This window comes from Cebus imitator, unplaced genomic scaffold (genome assembly GCF_001604975.1).
Source record: "Cebus imitator isolate Cc_AM_T3 unplaced genomic scaffold, Cebus_imitator-1.0 Scaffold18, whole genome shotgun sequence".
In the NCBI taxonomy this organism is placed as follows: domain Eukaryota; kingdom Metazoa; phylum Chordata; class Mammalia; order Primates; family Cebidae; genus Cebus; species Cebus imitator.
This window is the reverse complement of record NW_016107333.1, coordinates 3573755-3590840: the sequence shown is the minus strand read 5'-3', so window position 1 is coordinate 3590840 and position 17086 is coordinate 3573755. Positions and strand designations below refer to the sequence as shown.

At 53.9% G+C, this 17086-nt stretch overlaps 1 protein-coding gene across 1 annotated transcript in view; it reads right to left on the bottom strand.

Moving 5' to 3' along the window:
- Positions 1–1988: 1988 nt before the first annotated feature.
- KIAA1755 (KIAA1755 ortholog) overlaps positions 1989–17086 on the bottom strand; it is a 48487-nt gene continuing 33389 nt past the window's right edge. The window contains exons 8-14 of the mRNA XM_017512156.1: positions 15876–15992; positions 13572–13670; positions 12182–12330; positions 9014–9152; positions 7645–7767; positions 6329–6550; positions 1989–2952 (exon numbers count right to left, since the gene is read on the bottom strand). Of these exons, the coding sequence (XP_017367645.1) occupies positions 2284–2952; positions 6329–6550; positions 7645–7767; positions 9014–9152; positions 12182–12330; positions 13572–13670; positions 15876–15992 (1518 nt within the window). The 3' untranslated portion in view covers positions 1989–2283. The remainder of the gene's footprint in view (positions 2953–6328; positions 6551–7644; positions 7768–9013; positions 9153–12181; positions 12331–13571; positions 13671–15875; positions 15993–17086) is intronic.

The window sequence follows — 17086 nt, the reverse complement described above, 5'->3', positions numbered from 1 at the left end:
TGCCCCCTTTGCTCCCCTTCCTTCCAGCAGTAGCTGTGGTCTCTCACAAGTCAGCTTCCATCCTGGCACCCCAGGTTCCCTGGCTCCCTGCCTGTGGTCCCCACTGGCTGGATGCTGTTGCTATGGCAACAGCATTTTTAAGCACCTTCAGCCCTCTCTGAGGTGACAGGCATGGATGGAGATGGGCTGATCCAATGCCTCATGCATCCTTGGGCCTGTCTGGATGGAAGGCAGGGAGTGGAATGCAAGAATCACACCTGGCTGTGGGTGGGGGCGGCTCAGGCCCCAGCCCTGGGTGTTCCCGAAGTGCAACCCCATCCCGCTGAGTCACAAAGGAGGAGCCCTTGGCTACAAATGCAGATTCCAGCCACCTGCCAGCCCCAAGAGTGCTGTAATGTCTGGGGTAGTGTTCCCTAGGAAGAGGCCTTTTGATGGGCTCTGCTCCTGGCTCCGGGCAGGCCCTAGACCACACCTGCAGAAATCTTGAGTCTTGGAAGATTCCTGAAGCCATTTTAGGTACTCAGTGTGAGACTCTTGGCTGGGACAACTCCTGAGAAGCCCTATTTGTCCCCCTCTGCCTGTCCCAGGCCTGCCTCTCTGCCCTTCACAGCCTCATTGTGGGGACATGTGCCCCCAGCCTCTTCCTGGAGCCAGGAAAAGTCAGGGCTAGGTGACCAAGAGGCCACTTCAGTAATGCAGCCTGCTGCAGAGATGGGCAAACACTTTCAGCTTAATGACACTCCAGAGAGATGCTGTCAGGGTCCACTCTGGGCAGTGTGAAGGTTGGGGCTTCTGGATGCTCCATCTAAGATCCAACAGATGGGCCCCTTCCCACGGTCTGCAATCATTGGGACCCAGCCACCCACAGAACCCCAATGGCACTGGGCCACAGAGGCTGTGCCTCTTTAGGTGGCCATTGGACAGGGAGGGGGACAGAAGACACAGTCCAGGGAGGCTTGGTGGAGAGGTGAGAAAGGCAAGGGATTCTCTATGGAGGACAAGGACAGGATTCCATGGGGTTCCTTGAACTTGGGAATGAAGGCCCATGCCTGGTGAAGGAGCCTCGTGAGACAGGGAGCACAGAAGACAGGCCCTGCCCTTCTGAGCACAAGAACCGGCCCCCGGCTCCACGAGGCGACTCTCTTTGCCCAGGCCAGTGGAGCTAGCTGTGCCTGCCGTCTACGAGTGCCAGTTCCTGAGGGCTGGCAGATAAATGCCTCGGGTGCCTCACCCCTCGGGGGGTGCGCCAGGACTCCATGCTGTCTTTCGGAGATGTCCAGCAAGATCCAGGTGAGGCACAGCGGTCATACCTGTAATCCCAGCACTGTGGGAGGCTGAATCCAGAGGGTCGCTTGAGCTTGAGACCAGCCTGCCGGGGCAACATAGCAAGGCCCCATCTCTACAAAAAACAAATAAACAGCTGAGCATGGGGGTGCGTGCCCGTAGTCCACCTACTCAGGAGGCTGAGGCGGGAGAATTGGTTGAACCCAGGAATTTGAGGCCATGATTGTACCTCTGCACGTCAGCCTGGACACCACAGTGAGACCCTGTCTCTGGGGAAAAAAAAAAAAAAGCAATTTCAGCACTTTGGCAGGCCAAGGCAGGAGGACCACTTGAGTCCAGGAGTTTGAGACCAGCCTGGGCAGTGTAGTGAGGCCTCACTTCTAAAAATAAAATAAAATGAATTTTTAAAAATGATTAAAAAAGAAAAAATTTACTTGACAATGTAGCTTCATTCTTTACTCCCTTCGCAGACTTACCTCCAACGACCCCAGCAGCGGTTCCTGGATCAGCACCGAACGTACTGATCCTACTGAACCACTCCTGAGTCTCCCCAAGGATTCTGTATGAGGGCAACGCTGGCCTTCGTGCCCGAGGGAAGAGCTGTGTGTTTCTGAGTTGCAGGTGGGCGTCTGCCTGCCTTTGAGGGAGACTCTGGAGGGGTCTGTGCCCACAGGTCTTTCCATGGCAATGAGAGCCTGGAGGGATGGAGCCAATCACACACGTTATTGCACCCCAGTTCTGATGCCCACTCTTGCTATTCTGCATGGGCGAGGATCGGGTCTTCTGGGGGTTTTCTGGAGCCAGGGGCAGGTCAACAGTTCTCATCCTCCCAGCAGAGGCAGAATAGGGTAAAACTGGAGCTCCACGGCAGCGTCTCAATGGGACTAACCAGAGCTCCCGGCTACCCCTCTGGCTGGGCCCCATCCCAGTGCCCCTGGAGGCTGGTGCCACTGAAGGGGAGGGTCTCAGCTAGAGGGAGGCAGGGGGACTTGTCTGGGGTCAGTCCTCAAGGGATGTCTGTGAGTCTGTCCCTTCTGAGGAGAAGCTGCCCTCAGTGGGGTGAGGGAGCTGGCTCTGCCCGGGGGACTGCTGCCAGAAGGTGGTGGCAAGCAAAGGCTCGCGGGCAGGGTCAGGGAGCTCACGTGTGCCTTTGCCATCTTCAGCCTCTGCAGCTTGGCCAGCTTCCTGGGGTGGAGTACCTGCCTGGAAAGTTCTGTTCTGTTCCCCTCTGGGGGCCCCAGGAGGCCAATGGGACTTTGGCAAATGGTCCATGCCCAGTGAGTCTAATGGGGGAAGGTCCCACCTCGCCTTGGAAGTGACCTCTCCACTCAGACCCTGGCCCTTGGCTGCTGCCCCTCTTCGTTCTGGGCGCGCTGAGTGAGCAGTGGGAGGCTCTGGGCATGAGCAGTGGGTCAGTGCCTTCTCCAGGAGCATCCGGATCTCCTCATGCCTTAGCTGGGCCTCTTCCCACAGCTCCTGGCCCAGGCCCACCTGGCTCAGGGAAGCCACCTGCAACCCCACCGTCGCCAGCTTCTCAGCAGGGAACTCAGATGCCAGTCGCTGCAGGTAGCGGTGGAGGCGGCGCTGGTCCCCGGGACTGACCCTTGAGTCCTTGTCCAGCCTGAGCTGGGTCATGAGGTCCTGACAGTCCATGTGGAACCAGGTCATCTGGGGGGACAAGAAGAGAGGGAGGTGGGGGCTTAGGCTGGGAGTGGGACTGTGGGGGACTGAATTAATAAGTGCCCGATGTCAGGGTCCCACTCAGCTTGGCCATGATCTTCACTGACCACGATGACCTTGGTTTCCCTCTCTTCCTGGAGTGCACACACCTGCCATCTGGAAACAGCCCCCAAGCACCCTTAGGATCATCAGATACCTTCTTTTTTGTTTTTTGTTTTTCTTTTGAGATGGAGTCTCATGCCATCACCCAGGCTGGAGTGCAGTGGTGCAATCTCGGCTCACTGCAACCTCCACCTCCCAGGTTCAAGTAATTCTTCTGTCTCAGCCTCCTGAGTAGCTGGGACTACAGGTGTATGCAACCACACCTGGCTAATTTTTGTATTTTTAATAGAGATGGGGTTTCACCTTGTTGGTGAGGCTGGTCTCGAACTCCTGACCTCAGGTGATCTGCCTGCCTCAGCCTCCCAAAGTGCAGGGATTACAGGCTTGAGCCACCATGGCTGACCCATCAGACACCTTCTAATAGACCTATGCGACAGCAGGGACTTAGCTCTCTCTGGGGCTCAGTTTCTTCTTCTGTAAAATGGGAGTTGCACTAGATGATCATGAAAAGCCTCTTGAGAGGTGAAACTCCTATCTGTGGTGGTATTAACCCCTGCGAGTTTTGTGAGGGAGAAGTCTGGCTAATGTTTATCGAGCACAACCTGTTTGCCAGGTTCTGTGTGTCTCATGTAGGATCACACTGAACTGCAGTATCAGCCCGTTTCACAGAGAAGAAAACTGAGGCTCAGAGACATGAACTCACTTGCCCTAGATCACACAGCAAGTCAGGGAGGAGCTGGGATTCCATCTCAGATCTGTCCTCCAAGAGCCTCCACGGGCACAGGCAGGGGTGTGCCCTCACCGTCACACCATGAGACTGTGAGCCATGCCAGGCCCACAGGCCCCCTCACTGCAGGCGAGCCTCTGCCCCATTTTGTGATTCTGTCTGTCCCCGCTTCCCCCTACAAAATGTCTGCAGACTGCAAAGAAGCCAACACTTTCACAGCAGCTCGTGAAAAACATAATCTTTCTCTCCATTGATTTAGAACCCGACAGCGAGCTGTTAGGCTGTAGGGATTGGAGAACCATTTTCTCCGAAGAGACCATCTTTCCACGGATTAAAGGAACTTGTCTTTAGATAAATGGCTTCATATTCGTGCAAGCACACGGAGCTCATGGCTGGGAAAGAGCTCCATAAATCTCCGTTAGTGGCACCACTGTGTTATTATTATTTAGGACCCATGCTGCGGCTCACGCGTGCCCACCAGGGGCGGAGGCTGGTGCTGGGCTGTCCCATCGTCTGTCTGTTCAGGACTTGACCTTCCAGGCTAAGCTGGACAGTGATGGACAGCACCTCAGAAAGGCTCTTGCCCAACCCCTTATGGAACAGATTGAAATTCAGGGCCAGAGAGAAAACAGGGCCAGCCCAGATGAAACAGCAAGAGTTGGACTCAAAGCTGAGGTTCCACCTCCCCTGTATGACTTCCGGGCCCAGCACAGACACCACCTCTGCACGGGCCATCCCCAGACTTCCAACTCTCCTGACTCCCTGCAGAGCCTCCCTGAGCCCCTGTGGGCCAAGCCTGTGCCGGGCACAGCGGATAGAGCCAGGACCGACTTGGACCCAGTCTCTGCCTTGGGAGCTTGCCTCGCAGGCACCGTGCAAGAGACAGGCGCATGACGAGCACCAGGACAGCTTCAGATCAAAGTGAGCACCCAGAAGTGATGGAACGGGGTGACAACAGAGAACAGGAGCGCGCGGTCAGGAAGGGCCTCTGCAAGGGGGGATGTGTGAGCTGAGAGCGGAAGAAAGAAGAAACCAGCCGGTCAAGGGGAAGAGTGTTCCGGGCTGAGGGAACAGCACATGCAAAGGCCTCAGAGCTGGAGCATGTTTGGTTGATGCGGGAAGGCCACTGGGGCTGAAATTGGCTGAAATCAGTGGGCAAGGCAAAGAAGCTTCCAGATGTCTGGAACCCTGGAGGCACTCCTCCTCCTAATGATAATATTGATGTTAATAATAATTCTGAATTTGAACAAAGCCCTGTGCCAAGGGTTACTTCCATTGAAATCTCTCACTACCTGGCAAGGCTGGCAGTAGAGCCAGATGGTCTGGGTTTGCATCTCTGCCCACTCAGATAGCTGTGTGACCCTGTGTGAGTGATCTGACCTCTCTGTTTCCTTATGTGGAAATGGGCATAATAGTAGTACCTGCCTCATAGGATGGGGTGACAATAAAACGATATGTGAAATGGCTAGAACGGGGCCTGGCTCCTCATAGGAACTACACGGCCATTAACTGTGGTCTCAGCAAGGAGCTGAGGCCTAGAGCGGGGAACACTGCACCTGAGGTCACAGAGCTCACGCAAGGACACACAGCCCCAGACTCCAAGGCTCAGAATCTGCCTGTGTTGTGCTCTTAACTGTACACAGCTGGAACTGGGGGAGCCCTTTGCTGCCACCACCGACATCTACCTCGCTTGCCTGCTGTCCCAGGAAGACAGAGAGCACCCTGTCCTTCAGCGCCCCAGGCGTGAGGTGACCGAGGTCCCTCCTGCTGCTCTCGGAAGCAGCCTGTGATTGCTGTGGCCTGCATGCCAGGCTGGACTGACAGCTGGGAGGCTGGGGTCAGCTCTTTCTCATACTCTGTCCTTGGTGGCCAGGGGCAGCCGAGGGCACCGGGCCTGGGCCAGCCATGGGGGTCCCCGTCCCTGCTGGACCACACTCTCCCAGGCTGCTCCTTTGTCCCCATAGACCTCAGTTTTCCCATCAAAAAAATAAAGAGAGATTTGGCTACATGAATTTAGGATGGGCGGCAGCTCCTAAATCAAATCCTGCTTCACCACTGCCCTCTTTGGGCAGTTTTCTCATCTGTAAAATGGGAACAAGATTGGTGCCTGCCATCAAAGAGGTATGGTGAGAATGAAGTCCGCTCACAGGAGGGTCTGGCGTGATGAACATGCTCACGGATGTGCGCTGCCCCCACCACAACCCCTCATCAGCAATCCTGCTTGAAGAAGGGAATCTGCCATCATTCCCTCTCTCTTTGGGAAGCACGTAAGGCATGTCACAGGCACCATGGACACACCTACGTTCAAATCTCACCTCCTCCCCTTCCCAGTGATTTTCTTCTGTTAGAAGACTAGGGAATGAATTACGAAGAGCTTCAGACTGTGTCTAGGTATCCCTGTCCCCACCATACCCCCAGCCAGGGGATCGGGGTGTCTGTGCAGGTGGGCAGGGGGCTGTGTCTAGGTGTCCCTGTCCCCACCATACCCCCAGCCAGGGGATCAGGGTGTCTGTGCAGGGGCGCCATGGGGCTCACCCTCTTGTAGAAGCGGTGCAGGTAGAGCAGCGTCTCGAGGTCCGTGCGTTGCCGCTCAGCCGCCATATAGAAGTGGGTCAGCTTAGCCTGGAAGGCCCGCTGGGTGGAGGCAAAGGCTGCCAGCTCTGGGAGCTCTGCTCCTCCTGCCTCCCCGGCTCCTCCAGCTGTGGCTCCCAGCTGAGCCGCCTGCTTTGACAGCTCCAGGCCTCGGCGGTACTGGGCCTGAGAAGGGAGGGGACCGGGCGTGCACTCAGCTCCGGCCCTGGCTGGGGCCTCCCTCAGAGGTTGGCAACCTCCAGCGTCCCTGCTGCCGAGCCAGGAGACTTTCTGAGCTTCAGTTTCCTGATCTGTAAAAGGGGGACCCTAATAGCACCCGCCTCACGGGGCTTAGCTGCTGGTGAGGATTTAACAAGAGCAGTTATCGGCCAGGCACGGTGGCTCACACCTGTAATCCCAGCACTTTGGGAGGCCGAGGCTGGTGGATCACAAGGTCAGGAGTTCGAGACCAGCTAACCAACATGGTGAAACTCCATCTCTACTAAAAATACAAAAGTTAGTTGGGTGTGGTGGCAGGGGCCTATAATCCAGCTACTTGGGAAGCTGAGGCAGGAGAATTGCTTGAACCTGGGAGATAGAGGTTGCAGTGAGCAGAGATTGTACCACTGTCCTCCAGCCTTGGCGACAGAGCGAGATTCCATCTCAAAAAAAAAAAAAGAAAAAAAGAAAAAAAAAAAAGCAGTAATCATGCGTCTGGAAGTCTCCAGGCCCTCGCCATGGTAGTTCACTTTGCCTAGCCAGGCTCTGCTGAGACGTCCCTCTGAAAAACTTCTCTGACTCCAAAGGCTCCTGCTCTGAGTCCCTACGTTCTCCCTTTCACATTTGCCCTTTCTGTGCGTGTTTCCCTGTTTGTCCCCGCCCCTGCCCCTGCTCCCCACTGGCCTGGGAATTCCTGAGCACTGATACGGGGCTGAATCACTGTGGCCCAGAGCTTGTTACATCACATCATGTTGACGCAGCTTCCCTACCCCCCACTCCTGGCTCTGTGAGGCTGAGTTATTAGGTTTAGGGTAAGGCCCTGGAAACTGCATTTTAAGAAACCCTTTGGGGGACTGGGAATATTGTCCGGCTTGGCCATCTGGCAAGGATCCTAGAAGAAATAACATCTCAGCTGAACTCTGCGATATGAGCTGGTTCCCTCACTGTCTCTGCAACTTTTCCTGCTCTTCCCACCTCCACAGCTTGGCCCCGGCAGTGCCGCCCCCTCTAATGCCCTCTCCACATGCTGCAGTCCCGCTCCTCCATTGCCTGGCACGCACTGCAGCCTGGAGGAAGAAGTTCTCAAACTCTGCGTGGGCTTTCTCCACTGTCTTCAAACTTCCATCCTTGGGGGTCAGCGTTTGCAGGCACCTGCCTCCTTCCTGCTCCATCCAGTCGCTGACCTGGGGCAGGAGAGGCAGATCTGGACATGAGGGGCTGCTAGGAGACCTCCCTTGTCCAGCTCCCGACATCCTGGGAGGCCGAGGTCTTCTGTCCTCACACATTCAGTGGCTAGGCCTGTGACCACTGGCTTGGACCGAAACCCTCCCAATTCTGGGCATGGGAAGGAATGACCTGGGGAGGGGAATGTGTGGTCATGTTCTTCGCAGTGGGACCCAAGAGGGTATCTGGCCTGGCCAACGCCTGCATAGTGGCCCCTCAGTGCACACTGTTGTCTGAATGAAGTCACCGGGTGGTGAATATCAGGCTACTCTAACCAATCAGTGGTGCTAATCATAAAAGAGGTGGCCTCGGGGGTGAGGAGTCCCTGTTTGTGTGTGTGCGCACGCACGCCTGCAAACAGTGCCGGAGAAAAGGCTGCAGGCTGCAGAGGGCAGTTTATGGGACCACTGGGAACTCACCGTGTGAACCTGGCAAGCCACTCCTCCTTTCGGGGCCTCAGTTTACTCAGTGGTAAAATGGGGTAGACATGAAGACTCAGTGAAAGACAGAGGGTATAAAATGGCCCTCGACGCCCTGTGTGGAAGTTCTGTTCTTATCCTGGGGTATCTTAAAGAGCCCATTCACTCACGATCTTCACAGACCCAATGTAGCAGGTACTAACACTATCCCCATTCAGCAAATGAAGACACTGAGGCACTGAAGAGCGAAACATCTTGTCCAGGGAGGGCCACACCACGAGCAAGTGCTCAGCCAGGAATGGGCCAGGGCTGTCTGATACAGGGACACGCCGTGCCCCACGGCTCCCGGCAGAAAGGAGTGTATTGGTTCTTGGCACCGGCAGTCAGGTGAAGCCATGCCAGGTGCGGGTTCCAGAATCAGACCCCAGATATGCAACCACAGGCAGGTCTCCCAGCCTCAGTTTCCTCATCTGTGCAGTGGGTGAAATCCTAGCACCTTCCCCACATCACCAGTAAGAGATGAAGTTGGAAAGCAACGATGTTCACAACAGCTCTGGCCCAGGGCTTGGCAGGGAGTTGGTGCTCAATAAGTGCAGCTCTTGAAGTTAGGTCTTCACCCACTGAGCACTTATGGAGCACCATGTCATGTGGCATGCCCCAAGGATGCCTGCCTGGTGTCCTTTCTCCAGAGCAAAGTGTCTGGCTGGGGCTGGGCCTGGAGTCGGGGCTCTCCTGTGCAATGCGGCCAGGCAGAACCCCCATGCCCCAAGCCAGCCTCCCCTTTCACCTGGTGAATGGTGGCTTCCAGGTGGCCCAGGCGGATGCGGAGCTCCAGCTTCCCCAGGAGGCTGTTGGATGCGGTGACCAGAACGTGAAGCTGCTCGTCCACAAGGCTGTATAGGGCAGTGGCTGCAGCCAGACGGCTCCTGGGAGGCGGGTGGAGGTGAGAAAAGGCCCGTGCTGCCCTCTTCACCCCGCTGTACTCCCACCCCACACAAGCCTGCCCCCCCATCTCTGTGGCCCCAGCCTGGGTTTCCAGCTAACTTGCTGTGTGACCGTGGGCAGGTCCCTACACCTCTCTGGGCCTCAGCCTCGGCCCTCCATGGGACTAGGAGGACAAGAAGACACAGTAGGAAGTGAAATGACCCTCTCCCCTTCCCCAGGAGGGTATGAAGCTGGCCAGACAGATCTGGGTTCAAAGCCCAGCTCTGCTGCCTTCTGGTAGGAGGCTCTGCACAAATTTCTCAACCTTTCTGTGTCTCTGTTTTTTCTTTTGCGAGGTGGAGATAATCACAGAACCCACTTCATAGTATGGTTGTAAGGACTGAATAATTTAACGACCTGGCTCTCAACCCTAGCTGTACATTAGAATCTGCCCTGGAAGGTTTAACACATCTCAATGCCATGGGCCAGTGAAGTCGGACTCTGAGTTGAGCCAAGACACTGATGCTTTCTTTCCTTTTTTTATGTTTTTTCTTTTCTTTCTTTCTTTCTTTCCTTCTTTCTTTCTTTTTCTTCCGTCTCTCTCTCTTCCTCTCTTTCTCTGATGGAGTCTCACTCTGTTGCCCGGGTTGCAGTGCAGTGGCACAATCTCTGCTCACTGCAGTCTCAGCCTCCCGGATCCTAGCAACTCTCCTGCCTCAGCCTCCCGGGTAGCTGGGATTACAGGCACATGCCACCACACCTGGCTAATTTTTGTACTTTTAGCGGAGATGGGGTTTCACCATGTTGGCCAGGCTGGTCTTGAACTCCTGACCTCAAGTGGTCCACCTGCCTCGGCCTCCCAAAGCACTACAGGATTACAGGCGTGAACCACTGCGCCCGGCAGAGGCACTGATAGACCTCAGGTGGTTCCAGGGCAGCCAGGGCAGAGAACCAGCATTCCTGCATGCACAACACTTAACACAGCGCCCAGCGCACGATGTTTGTCAAGTCAGTGCTATTTCTATTGCCATGGTGGGAAGTTGCTGCAACACACCCACTGGCCCTGCCTCCATTTCACAGATGGGGAAAACTAACGTCAAGGGAGGGGAACCGACTCGCAGGTGGCGGTCTGAGTTGGAACCCCACCCACGGCTGTTTGTGCACATATTTTTAAAAAGTGCTCAGAGCCACAAGTTACTAAGGAAGAAGTGTGGATGGGATTTCAGGTATGGGGATACTTGCGTGAAGGGAGGAATCTCAAACCCTGCCCTGCCCTCCTCTGCTCTAGAGGCTCTGCCTTCAGAGGGAAAATGGAAGAGAAGATGGAAGAAAAGCTTGCCTTCCCGGAGGGCACCTCGCTCTGCCTCAGCCTCCCCACCTGACTGCAGCTCCCCACAGGTCGCCACCCTTCCAGGGAAGAGCTGTGGGCCCAGGGTGCATGAACGGGATAGAAAATCTCTGCACGCCTGGAGAGGGAGGGATGGAAACGCCCAGAGCAGCAGGGACCCGCCGCAGAAACACCCAGAGCAGCACGTGTGGGACCACAGTGCCCCCTGGTGGAGTTGCTGGCAGCCGCGGGTCTATGTGGTGTGGGGTGGACAGGAGGGGCCTGGGCCCGGCAGGTGAAGGTGGAACAGGATGAGAAAGACAGTGCGAGCCCCCACCAGGCACCGGGGGGCAGGGGGATGACCCCACACCCACTGCTGCTTGTGCGTCCATCTGTGTGAGCCTGCTCTCAAGTCTAGTGCAGCTCTGGGTGGTGTGTTCAAGATTCTGGGACCAGACCGCCTGGATTCAAGTCCGGGCCCCACCACATCCCAGCTGTGTGACCCTGGACTAGTCACTTACCCTCTCTGAGCCTCAGGTTCCTCCACTGCAAAATAAGGATAATACTTGCAGCTACTTTAGGAGTGAATTAAACGAGTTGGTATTTGTAAAGCCCTGAGAAAAATGCTGGACACATACAAAGGGTTATTTAGGTCTTGGTTCCATAAACAAAATGTTCTTAAAAGCTCACAAAGCCGGGTGCAATGGTTCGTGCCTGTAATCCCAGCACTTTGGGAGACCAAGGTGGGTGGATCACCTGAGGTCAGGAGTTTGAGACCAGCCTGGCCAATGTGGTGAAACCTTGTCTCTACAAAAAATACAAAAATTGGCTGGGTGTGGTGGCAGGCGCCTGTAATCCCAGCTACTAGAGAGGCTGAGGCAGGAGAATCGCTTGACCTGGGAGGCAGAGGTAGCAGCGAGCTGAGATCGTGCCACTGCACTCCAGCCTGGGAAATAGAGTAAGACTCCGCCTCAAAAAAAAAAAAAAAAAAAAAAAAGGCTCATGCGAACTTTGCCCTTGACTTTGAATATAAGTAGCTGTGTACTAAGAGGGAGAAAATATTTGCAATTGCTGACCAATTTAATGACTGACTTTTCCCTATCCCCAAAATTGAAGAAAGCTGGGACTTTCTAGGAATGTCTGTAATTCATTCTGGCTCTGAGACCCCTGAGATGCCATGAGGTTCTCAAAGGTGTGTTTGAGCACCCTACTGGGGAAGGCAGGGCCAGGCAGGGGTTAAATACTCAGATGACCTGGCTTCAAATCCCTGACTGCGTAGCTGCTATTTCCCTTGGCTGAGCCTCAGTTACCCATCAGACAAATGGACAATGTGGACCTCACAGAGTTCTTGCCAGAAATAAATGAGACGCCCTTGCAGGGCTTCAGCCTGGTGTTCGGGTCAGAGAAAGCACTTGGTCCAAAAGGGTGACCAGAAATGGGTAGGTGACATCAACCGATGCCCATCCCAGGCTCAAGATGGCTGGGGCTGAAGGAGGGGAAGCGGAGAAGGGACAAAGAAATTGCTGGGGCTCAGGGTGGGTTCCTCTGACCAGGCCTCAGCCTGGGATATAAGCCCTGCAGCTACTGCAAAACTGGGTACCCTTAGGGCTCAGCTATGTGTCCCCTAGATGGGGTGGCCCCAGCTCCAAGCTCCTGGGCCAGAAACAGGATGGGGTGGAGGAGGAAAGACCTGGATGTCTGTACCTGACATCAGGGCTGAAGTCCAGCCTGCTGGCATCACGCTGCAGCCTGGCCAGGGTGGCTCCACCTTCCCGCTGGAGGCCCAGTAGGCCCGGGTCCCTCAGCACAGCCTCCATCAGCTCCTTGGACTTGCTCAGGCACCTGGTGGCCTCCTGCCAGCATAGGGAGGTGCCCTGAGACCCCATCCCCACTCTCCCTCTGCAACCTTCCAAGGCTCCCCACACCCAGACCAAGTCCAACTCCCAGTTTGGCATTCAAGGTCCTCCAGAAAGTCTGTAGTTTCTATCTTAAAAACATCCCCTCTAGTCACGCCCCCTCTCATCACCATGGCAACCTCACTGGTCCACCCTCCAGCAAGCATCTCTTGCTGGGACGCCCATTCCAGCCTCTTCACTCATCTTCCTGCTGCCCTCCGACTCCCCCCACAGTCTGTTCTCCAGATGAACAGATCTCAAAGTGAAAATCTGGTGACTCCTGGTTTAAAACTCTCCAGTGACTTTCCTGCAGGCTTAGAATCTAATCCCAACCCAACTCTTCCTTGATCCAGCCCCTGCTGCATCTAGAAGCTCCCCCCGTGCTTCTCTGCCACTCATTCCGCTCCACACTGGGCTCCTTGCTACTCCTGAACACCCAGGTATAATCCCACCCCAGGGCCTTTGCATGCGTTTGCTCCCTGCCTGGAGCACAGGCCCCCACAAAGGCAGGCTCCTTCTCAAACTTCAAGCCTCAACTTAGAAGCCAGCTCTTCAGAGAGGCCTCCTCCTTCCCCATTATTCCCAGTCTTACTTCCACAGGACTTGACACAATTTGGAATGACATACCCATTTATTTGCTTTTTTTTTTTTTTTTTTTTTTTTTGAGACAGAGTCTCGCTCTATCACCCAGGCTGGAGTACAGTGTCACAATCCCAGCTCACTGCAACCTCCGTCTTCCGGGTTCAAGCAATTCTCAGCCTCCCAAGTAGCTGGGACTATAGACACCCACCACCACACCTGGCTAATTTTTGTATTTTTGTAGATTCGGGATTTCACCATATTGGTCATATTGGTCAGGCTGGTCTCGAACTCCTGACCTTAGGTGATCTGCCCATCTTGGCCTCCCAAAGTGCTGGGATTACAGGCGTGAGCCACCAAGCCGGGCCTTGTTTGCTTTTTAAACTACCACCTCTGCCACTGCACCAGGAACCTTGAGAGGGCAAAAGTCAGTTTGCCCCAGGCTGATCTCCGTGGTAGGGCACAAAGTGGGTGCCCCCCAAATATCAGTCAAGCGAATGATGAAAAACAGGGACAATAATGGCCTCCCCCTCGTCCCCAGGCTGTCCCCTTCTTGAAGCCCTTGGTCCACGGAGTCTGGGGTATGGTTTGCTTCCCTGCCCACTGTGCTCCAGGCTCACCTGCATCCCCCCAGGGGGGTCAGCCTTCTCGAATTCCTCTATGGAAGCTTGTAGCAGGGAAGAGGCCTGGTGGAGCTCGGCAAGGAAAGGGTCCAGCTTCTGCAGGATAGAGGACCAGAGTGGGGGTGTCAGCCCAGGGTGGGCCGGAGGATGGCTCTTCCACCCCAGGAGTGCACAGGGGAGGTGGGAGGCAGTGGTTCTCAAACTTTAGATGCATCAGAAGCATCTGGAGAGCTGGTTAAAACACAGACTTCTGGGCCAGGTACGGTGGCTCATGCCGGTAATCCCAGCAATTTGCGAGGCCAAGGCAGGTGGATCACCCGAGCTTAGGAGTTCTCAACCAGTCTGGGCAACACAGTGAAACCTCATCTCTATTAAAATACAAAAAAATTATCCAGGCATGGTGGCGTGCACCTGTAGTCTCAGGTACTCGGGAGGCTGAGGCAGGAGAATTGCTTGAACCCGGGAGGCGGAGGTTGCAGTGAGTTGAGATCGCGCCACTGCACTCCAGCCTGGGTGAAAGAGCAAGAGTCCATCTCAAAAGAAAAACAAACAAACAAACAAACAAAAAAACGGACTTTTGGGCCCTGCCTCTGAGTTTCTGCTTCTCCTCTGGGCCGGGGGGCGGGGCCTGGTAGAATGTGCATTTCTAACATGTTTCCAGGTGTTGCTGATGCTGACGGCCTGGGGGACCACAATTTGAGAACCACTGGTATTGAGTATGAGTGAGGGAAAAGAAAGGAGACAGGCCTGAGCAATTCCCAGGCCGGTGGGGATGCCATGGGGTAAGGGAAGGAAGGGGGCAGAGTTAGGGGAGCATTCTCAGCTGAGTCCCAATTCAGCCCAGCTCCTTCACTTACAAGCTGTGAGACCTTGGGCAAGTTACTTAACCTCTCTGTCTCTGCTTCCTGCTCTAAAATGGAGATCACAGTAGTTCCTGCCTTCTATGGTTGTGTGAGGATTAAGCCCAGTAATATATGCCAGGCACTTAGAACAGAGCCCAGCCCAGACTGCGTTTATTGCCATTCTCAGTTTTATGTAGTGGACCTATAGGTAAGATTTCATTTCAAGGAAAGGGTTTAAAGCTACAGTACAGTTCAAAAACCAGTGGATTCATTGGAGGTTTCTGGAAGGGGAAGCTAGGAGGCTGGGGGACAAGCAGAAAAGGAGATTGTCCAGTATGTATCTTTTTGTACCATTTGAAGTTTGAATGTACTTATTGCCTATTCAAAAACAGTTTTTAAAAGATACCCAGGCAAAAAGGAAATAAGCCACCGTGTTAGGCTGTTAGTCTACACCAGTGGTTCTCAACACAGGGCGGCTTTGCCCCCGAGGACATTCGGCAGTGTCAGGGGACATTTTTTGATTGTCATAATTTGTGGGGTGCAAAGAATGAGTAGAGCGGGGGATGGGGCCAAGCATGCCGCACTGTTTGTATTTTTAGATATGGGGTTTTGCCATGTTGGCCCGGCCGGTCTCAACAAAACAGAATTGCTCAGCCCCAAACGTGAACAGGTTAAGGTTGAGGAGCCCTGGTTTAGAGAGAACCCTGGGGGGGCATTAATGGGCATGGGTTTCGGTGTGGTTTGAGCCTACTTTGTTTATGTTTTTGGTTTTTTTTTTTTTTTGTGAGATGAAATCTTGCTCTGTGGCCCAGGCTGCAGTGCAGTGGTGCGATCATGGCTCACTGCGATCTCCACCTCCCAGGTTCAAGCAATTCTCATCCCTCAGCCTCCTGAGTAGCTGGGACTACAGGCATGTACCACCACGCCTGGCTAATTTTTTCTTTTTTGTATTTTTAGTAAATATGTGGTTTTACCATGTTGGCCAGGCTGGTCTCAAACTCTTGACCTCATGTGATCCACCCACCTCTGTCTCCCAAAGTGCTGGGATTACAGATGTGAGCCACAGTACCCAGCCCTCTATATTTATTTTCAGTTAATATAGATATACCTCTCATGTGCCAGACACTCCTCTAAACTCTTTACCCATATTAACTAAATTAATCCTCATAAAAACCTCATAAGGAGGTACTATTATTACCCCCTATTTAACTGATGAGGAAACGAAGGTGCAGAGAAGGTAAGTAACTTATCCACGATCACACAGCACGGCTGGGATTGTAACGCAGGCAGCCCGGCCTCAGAGCCTGACCTCTTAATCATTCTACTCTGTACCTCCATTGTAAACATTTGTTGAGTGACTATTTTTTAGTGCAGTAGAGTTGATGGATCCATGGGACAGAAGACTGAAGAGAGGAAGAGAAGGAGAGGGGCCGAGGCTAAAGGCCGTGATGGCAAACACCTGGAAGAACTGCACCCACTCGCTGTGGCAATAGGGGAAAGGGCCTCCCAGGGCTTCGGGCAGCTGGCTGGGGTCCACGTGGTGGCTGAGGGCCTTTAATGAGGTCAGCACCTCCACCTGCAGACCAAAGAATCAGGAGAACCAGGGACTCAGTGTGAGGACAGTCATTTTAGAAGGTCCTGCCCAGATCCCCACCCCAGCACTAGTTCATCTCCCACAAGCAAGGTTGACTCCAGCTTTAAAAGCTGCTTTGTGGGCAACCCATCTTCTCTGGAAACTCAAACAAATCAAAATTCGGAACCAGAGCCTGGTTAAGGAATGGCAAATAAACAGCACTCATACTGCCTTCTCAACTAGCCTGTGCCCAAGGCAGACATCATTAATCAATCACAGCACTTGTTCCCTCTGAGCTTGGCTCTTTCCCAGCACAACTCTCCAGGCAATCACACAAACTGATTGAAGTTGGCCCTTACGATGAAACTTCTTTGTAATCCTTGCACAGTTCCCTGATGAGCCACCAAGAGCTGCTTCCTTCTTGGGGCTGGTGAGAAAAGTCACTAAATCCCAACAGTGTCCCCTAAGACATGGAAGAAAAACTAGGTGACTGCTTCTCCCAGGCAGGGAAATTTGGGTTTATGCTGGGAATAGCTCCAGATACCTAGGCTTGGGATTTGGCGGATTCTGTGGGTTTTTTTGGACCCGCCTGATATTCTTGCTACTCAAAGTGCAGTCCTAGGACATGCTGGAAATTCAGAGTCCCAGGGCCCATCCAGAATTACTCAATCAAAATCTGCACAGTGACGTACATCCCCAAGAGATCAGTAAGCACACTGAAGTTGGAAAAGCACATCTCCAGCCTACAATGTGCCTCTTCACTAACCATGAGGAAGGAGACTTAAAATCACATCCCAAAGCGGGATGGAGTACTGACTGCCCATACTCATTACTGTGGTGTGTGGCACTAATTAAAGGGAGCTGCAGGCTCGTTCCTGCAAAGTCCCACTTCAGCTCCACATCTGTATTAATTAGGGTGAGAAATACAGGAAGAGCAGGTCTGACCGCAGTGTGCAAAAGGCACCGGAGTCAGGAGACTCCAGCCCTGCGGCTAGTTTGCTTTGTGGCCTTAGGCTTCAGTTTCCCCCTCTGAAAAGAAAGGGAGGAGGGATGGACCAGATGAAGTTTTTCAAATAGTTTTCATCCATGTGCAACTC